Source organism: Chrysochloris asiatica, unplaced genomic scaffold (genome assembly GCF_000296735.1).
Source record: "Chrysochloris asiatica unplaced genomic scaffold, ChrAsi1.0 scaffold00175, whole genome shotgun sequence".
Taxonomy (NCBI): Eukaryota; Metazoa; Chordata; class Mammalia; order Afrosoricida; family Chrysochloridae; genus Chrysochloris; species Chrysochloris asiatica.
The window spans coordinates 5,935,305-5,943,160 of NW_006408693.1; the positions used below are offsets into that span (position 1 = coordinate 5,935,305).

At 36.3% G+C, this 7,856-nt stretch overlaps 1 protein-coding gene across 1 annotated transcript in view; it reads right to left on the minus strand.

The window, feature by feature from the left end:
• Positions 1-7,856, minus strand: part of PTPRQ (protein tyrosine phosphatase, receptor type, Q) — a 338,184-nt gene that overhangs the window by 273,659 nt on the left and 56,669 nt on the right. Inside the window, exon 8 of the mRNA XM_006871836.1 lies at positions 6,172-6,318. Coding sequence (XP_006871898.1) covers positions 6,172-6,318 — 147 coding nt within the window. The remainder of the gene's footprint in view (positions 1-6,171; positions 6,319-7,856) is intronic.

The following is a 7,856-nucleotide window of genomic DNA, read 5'->3' on the forward strand; positions in this document are numbered from 1 at the left end:
GGGAAGTGTGTAGTAGATCAAACTCTTTTAGTATTGATACAAAAGCAACTAAAGAAAATCAAACATGCCAGACAATTATTCATGATAAGACAACAATTTCAATGGTGTTGTGCATCGGGACTATCTAAGACACCATCATTTTCAAATTAATGCATATATAAATTTGACTGGTAAATGAGAAACACACACACACACAGCCACACACATACACAAAGAGGCTTCAAAAAGTCTGTGGAAAAGTAAAATCGAAAGATAATGGAATTTTTCAACAATTTCTTTGGAAATTCAGAAAAATAGATATTCTATACAATTTGATATTTTTTAATGAAAAGCTATTAGAATAAATGAAATGCAAACCTTGAGATTAAATATATATATATATATATATATACATTTAAAAGTTTTGCCATTGGGGAAGCACTTCTGGGATAAGATGGAAGAGTAAGCAGATGCGCTGAGCAGACCCTCCGCAACACAGGAGTGAAAAAGAGACAGATGGTGATTCCTGAACCTGAGCTTCAAGAGACAGGGTAGAGTGGTGAACTGAGTGCCAACTGAGAAAGGGAGCTGAGCAAGAGAGGGACCCATCTTGGGCTTTTGAGAGGGGCTGTCTCTGGACACAGCAGTCTAGAGACATAGGATAAGCACTGGAAATTGATGGTGATGGGGTACAGTTTTCCCTTGTTCCCTTTACCCTCCTGGTAGCAGAGAGTGTGAATGGCCCACCCTTGTCTGCCCAGTAGCCAGTGGCATCCCCTCCTGCTCAGCCTCTGCTCTGCCTGGGGTTCGGTGCTGGGTGGTCCTCATCCACTTCTAGAGGCTTGTAAGTTTTGCTTCATTAGACCTTTTATTGCTGTTGTCTATTTGGGGGAGACAGGAATTGTGCCCATATTGTCTAGCCACACCCATGCCTCCTGTAGCACTAGCCACTGTCCAAGCACCATTACCCATTCCTTGTCAATGATAATTAGCAGCCAATATCAGACACACTCGCACATAACACAAATAGTAAACAAAGGACTGTGTATACACTTTTAATCTCTATCACACCTACTGGGAGACAGGAGGTGAGTGCTAAGTAGAAATCAGCATATAATAATCAATGTGATGCTGTGGGTTACTGCGCTGGACCGCAAGGTTGGTTTGAACCGCAAAGTCAGTGGTTCAAGCTCACCAGCTGCTCCTCAGAAACCCTATACAGAGTTGTAATGCGTCAGAAATGACTCAATGGCACTTAACAACAACAACATATATAAATACACTAACACCACAATGTCTTGAAGACAACAGACAACTTCAGAAACAACTTCATAAAGAAACAAGACAAAGTAAGTGGCTCAACAAGTAATCAAAATACAAAGTCAGAAAAATACAATAGCTGAAATGATAACAGAACTCCTTGATAAGGAATTTGAAAGGATATTTACATATCTTAACCAATTGAAAAAATGCTTGAGAAAGATGCAGATGAACGCAAGGGAAACAAATAAACAACAACAACAAAAAAAAACTTTAGAGAATTCAGTAAAACATTCCAAGAAAAAACTGACAAAATAAATGAAGAATAAGAAATCATACCAAAAACAGAACTAGAAATCCAGAAGAGTAATACTAAAACTTCCGAAATAGGTAATACATTAAAGGGGCAGAGAAGTAGAATTGAATCAATGGAAAGCTGAATTGACAAACTTGAAGAAAAATCTCTTAATATTCAGCTGCTAGCAGGACAATCAGTAATAAAGGACAAAAAGTCCCAAGAAAGCCTAAGAGTGATGTGGGATACTGTCAAGAGGAATAACTTACATGTAATCAGAATCCAGAACAGGAAGAGAAACAAAATACCAGAGAAAACCGAAAAAAAATTATTGAATGACAATTGCCTAATATCATGAAAGATGAGAATATTTGCATTCAAGAAAGTGAACAAACTGCAAACAGGGTAGATGTCAAAGGAAAATCTCTAAGACATTTTAAAATCAAACTTTCTAAAACCAAAGACAAGGAAAGAATCCTGAAAGCAACTCAGGAAAAATTAAAAAAAAATTAAAGTTAACTACAAAGGAGAAGTAATAAGACTAAACTGATTTCTCTGCAGAAACCATGCAGACAATGGGAAGAACTACATAAAACTAAAAATAAAAAATCCAGCCAAGACAAGAAAGAAACTGTCCCAGACCAACCTTATTGATGACAATATTGAGCAGCACATGAAATTATTCTATCGAATAGATGCGTGATAGTGGCTTATGTGGCAAATCAGACATGGGTCTGCCTATGAAATAAACCATGACAAACTTGGGTTTCAAAAGTTTTGTGCAAGATGGGTACTGAAACTACTCATGAAAGAGCATAAACAGAAGTGTTTGGACATCTGCAAACAAAATTTGGACCGATACACAAAGAAAGGTAAAAGTTTCTTTTAAAAACATTGCTACTGGTGATGAGACATGGATTCATCACTACAATCCTGAGAGTAAACAGCAGATTATGGAATGGAAACATCTGAAATTGCTGCTCAAGAAAAAATGCAAAAGTCAACCATCAGCTGGAAAATCGATGTTTACAGTTTTCTGGGATTCTCAAGGGTCAGTATTGGAACACTATCAAGAAAAATTTCAAAAATCAACAGTGCTCTTACAGTGAGATACTCAATGAAGAGCTGAAGACCAAATTTTGGATTAAACACAGAAGATTTCTATCCAAGAGCATTGTGATCTTGCTTGACAATGTACATCCTCATACCTCTGCCCATACTGTTGACACTCTGCAAAAACTTTATTTTGAGGTGTTAAAGTGTCCTCCCCTTTGTCCTTATCTTGCTTCATTGAACTTTCACCTGTTTGGTCCCCTGAAAGCAGCCCATCAAGAATGAAGATTCACCTCTGATGAAGAGGTGAAGACAGTGGTGCATCTGTGGCTCTCAGCTCAACTTAAAATATTTTTAAATAAGGAAATTTGAAAGCTTGCTGCCAGATGGATTTAAAAGTAAGAAGATTATGCTGAAAAATTATGTATTTATATTTTCTAAAAATTGGTTAAAAAAAATTCTACAGTCAGATTGCAGAAAATGTTTGGCTCACCCTCGTACAAGTATGCACAGTGTAACATCAACACTCACGTCAATTTGTAGTATTATGGCGGCTTTTGTGTTGCTGTAATACTGGAACATTTGCAACAGTACATTACATTGATTTACCAGAAATTCAAGTCATTTTAAAAAGAGAATGTGGAACTAGGGATATTGCTGACATCAAATAGATCTTGGCTGTAAGCAGAGAATACCAGAAATATGTTTACTTGTGCTTTATTGAACATTCAATGGTATTCGATTGTGTAAACCATGGCAAACTATGGATAAAATTGCGAAGAATGGATATTCTGCAACACTTCATTGTGCTAATGAGGTATCTGTACACAGACCAAGAGGCAGTTGTTAGAACAGAACAAGGGGATACTGAATGGTTTAAATAAGGAAAGTGTGTTCCAGGCTTATAAATCTATTTACCATATTATTGGTAATCCAAGATGCCAAGATTAAATGAAGAACTTGGTATCAAAATTGGAGGAAGACTCATTAACAGCCTGCATTGTTTGATTATGATTTTGTTACATTCGTGATTATTATTAATTTTATTCAAAATAATCTATTTTTAATGACTATGAATAAATCATCTCAGCAAAGATTTAGCATAGATGTATAAGAACTGCTAGAACAAAGCAACGCTCATTGTCTTGGTGACCAACAGTAAACTATCAACTATAGCAACTAGTTATAGCTGGGATCAGGTCAGCCCCTGACTCATGGTGTATCCATCCACAAAATCCTGACCTATCCTCTTGATCACTTGTCAACTGGACCATTATTTCCATAGAGTTTTCAGTGGCTCATTTTTTTACAGTAGTTGGCCAAGTCTTTCTTCCTAATCTGCTTTAGTCTGGAAGACCTGCTGAAACGTATTCAGCATAATAGCAACATGCAAGCCTATAATAACAGACAACTGATTACATAGGAGAAACATTAACCAGGAATCCAACCAGGCTCTCCACCAGGGAAGACAATAGTCCTGTATCTGTCTAGGTTTTCCAAGGGGCAGCTTGTAGGTTTGAACCACTGACCTTTCAGGTCAAACTATCCTTATGGTGTAGTGCATTATTCTGCAGCACCACACCACAACTCCTAGTGACCCTGTAGAGGGTTTCTGAGGACCAGCTGATGAATATGAACCACCAACCTTTCAGTTGAAACTGACCTTGTTCAGTGCTTACCCTACAGTAACACACCAGGACTCCGTTCTGGTTGATAGCCATGAATACATCTGTCCAGCTCTTTTGGAAATGCTTAAGAGCAGATATTAGGTGGGAGCGAGAGGAAATTTTACTATCTATTGGAGAAGTCACACAAAGCTAAGAGTGTTCTGATAGAAACAAGTGGCATTTTTTTTTTTTAATTAGATCATTTTACTTATGAATATTCATCTCTTTCTCAGTATATATATTGAAACTATATGTTTATTAGGACTTTCATCTGAAATAGATTCTAATAATTTTCATGGTCTTTCAACAGCAAAATATTATTTAGGGTTAAATATTTTTCAAAAGGAAAGAAACACACAATTCCCTAATAGCTACTGCCCTCTAATGGTCAAAGACTTGAATGATTTATCTGATGAATCTATGTTCAATCTTTATCGTTGCATTGCTGTCTTTATCTATGTAACTTATTGGTTTCTTTGCTGTACCTAACAGCAACACTATACTAGCTACCACACAAACAAAATCTGGGAACTCTTGTTGAGTGATAATGTGTTATAAGAATTTAATGTATTCTTCTCTAAAATTACAATTCCTAAAGAGAAATAAAGACATTTAGCAAGTTTGATGTTTGCCAAGAGAATATGTTGTGAAATAATGTGATAACTTTTTTTTATTTTAAATCACTAAAGTTCACCTAGCACCATGATGTTTAATGTTTAGAAAATTTTTCTAAAGGTTCTTTAGAAGAAATACTGTTTTAATAATTTCATAAATGTTATTAGACTCGTATTGTGCATTCTCTAAGAATTCTTACTTGCTTAAAAAATCCTATTCTCATATTTTATTGTAGCCATTGGAGATACATAGGTTCTAGATTCCTCTAGAGAAACTCAATTCCTACATTAAACAATGCAGGCTAAGCAATGTTAAAAAAAAAAAAAAAGAAAAAGTTGTTGTGGTTAAGTGCCGTTGAGTCGGTTCCAACCCATAGCGACCCCGTATAGGGTTTCTGAGGAGCAGCTGGTGAGCTTGAACCGCCGACCTTGCAGTTCAAACAAGTTTGTGGTCTGGCGCATTAACACACAAAGCCACACTATTAAATGTGTTTATATATTTTATGTCTTTTAAACTTTTGCTAATATTTATAGTGACTTGTATAACAGGTTAATAGTGTAAGCGGATTCCCGGTGTGGTGCTGTAGGATAAGCACTGAACTGTCAATCACAAGATCAATTCAAACCCCACCAGCTGCTCCTTTGAAACCCTATACGGGGTCACTATGAGTCAGAATCAAATCGATAGCACTTAACAACACCAACAATAATTAGTCAGAAGTTAGAGTTATCTTCCTAGAATCTTGTTGTTGTTAAGTGCCTTCGAGTCGGTTCCGACCCATAGCGACCCTGAACAGGGTTTCCGAGACTATAAATGTTTATGGGAGCAGAAAGCCTCATCTTTCTCCCGTGGAGCAGCTGGTAGTTTCAAACTGGTGGCCTCGCAGTTCACAGCCCGATTCATAACCACTACCCTACTGAATCTTGGGTGCTGTTTATTATGAAGTACGTTATGGGATTGTTGTTCTGTAAAACACATGTTCAAAACAAATTAAGTACTAAATTGATTTTTAAAATAACATAGTGGTGGTGGTTGTGTGCCATCGAGCGGGTTCAGACTCATAGAGACTGTTTATAGGGTTTCTATAAAGGATGTCAATCTTTACAGGAATAGAAAGGCATATCTTTCTCTGACAAATCAACAAGTAGATTTGAACTTCTAACCTTGCAGTTAGCAGCATAGCTTGTAATCCACTAGTTAATATAAACCATATTGCTTATACTATAATGTTTAACCAATTTGATTCAATAAAATTCACAAGCATAGCAACAATATCCCATTAACTTTCTAAGATGTTCTTACCATCTGGAGGAGTAAATACTGAAAGATTTGATTTGGGTCCAATCCCAGCACTGGTTTCAGCTGCGACATATACATCATACATTGTAAATGGTGTTAGGTTAGTGAATGCAAACTTAAGGTCTTTTGTGCTATTATCCAAAATCCGACCTGAAACAGAACATACTTGTAGATTAGTTTCTGGTCAAGCATGTAACCATTTAATAATAGAGCCAAGGAGAACAATTAAAATGTTGACCTTTTAATTTTTGGTATTATAATTTTGAAAGTGAATGTTTTTCAAACTTATGAAAGTACTAATATCAATTTAATTAAATTAATGGTAATAACATAAAAATCTTCTAGTGTTTAACACTACTTTTTAAGAAATCAGAAAGCCATCTTAAATTGCAATGCTTAAAGGGAAAACATCAAATTTTAATAATATAAATATGACAATAGTTTATACTCTAATCAACTAGAATGCTATTCTCACTGAGTCCTGTAAGACATAGGTAGAAAACACTTCCTGTTTACCATCTGAGAAAAATCCATAAAGTATTCCATTATTGAAATTTCTTAAATCCTCAATTTACCTCTTAACACACCTTTCACCTTCTTGCTCTAATCGGACCCTGCCTTTCCCATAAGAATCCTGCTTCCTCTCTCCTAGTGGCTACTTCAAATGGTTATGTGTTTGTTGTTTTTTTCCAGCAGCCCTCAGGGCACTTCAACTTGTGGTAGATTTTCTCCTTGGGCTTCAGTGTCCAATCTTCTCCTATTCTCTCCAACCCCTTATAAAAGTCCACATCTTTAAACCCCATATCATCAGACAATGTCCTCCACAACTGTTGTTAGACATCGTCAAGTAGGTTCTGACTCATAGTAACCCTGCACCATCCTCATAATAGTAGGTATGTTTGAGTCCATCGTTGAAACCACTATGTCAGTCCATTTCATTAAGTGTTATTCTGTATTTTTGCAGACTCTCTACATTACCAGGCAAGTCCTTCTCCAAAGACTGTCACTCCAGATAGTATCCAAAGTAAGTGAAATGAAGCCTCACCATCTTCACTTCTAAGGCACGTACATACTGGCCGTCCTTCCTTTCTCTACTAGCTCCCCTTCATGTAGGGTCATTCTCCATCATTAGGATCAATTCACTTCTGACTCAGTGTCACATTCATCAATACTAACATATTAATTTATGGTGATTTCAAATTTGAAATCTAGAGACAATCCTTGGGGTACTGGTATGGTACTATAGGATGAGCATTGAACTACTAAGTATAAGATAAGTGGTTCAAATTCACCAACCACTCCTCTGAAACATTATGCATGGTGGCTATGAGTCAGAAGCAATTCTATAGCATATAACAATAACAGAGATAATCCTGTAAGTCACTCTGACCTCTCTTTAAATCATCTAGTTCTCTACTCTATCTCAGCTTTTAGGTCATGAGCAAATCTTAGACATTACAGTTACCAATAATGACAAACTTCCCAAAATCTCCATTTCATGCAAGCAACTATTTCTTATTCACTTATTTTAGAACCCTGAATCAACAAAATTTAATTCCACTAGGACCTCTAATTTGTTGTTTTTGTATCTCAATGTAAAGAAAACAAAAATCCTCACCACTGGACCAATAAACAACATTCTTATCAATGGAGAAAAGATTAAAGTTGTCAAGGACTTCATTCTTCTT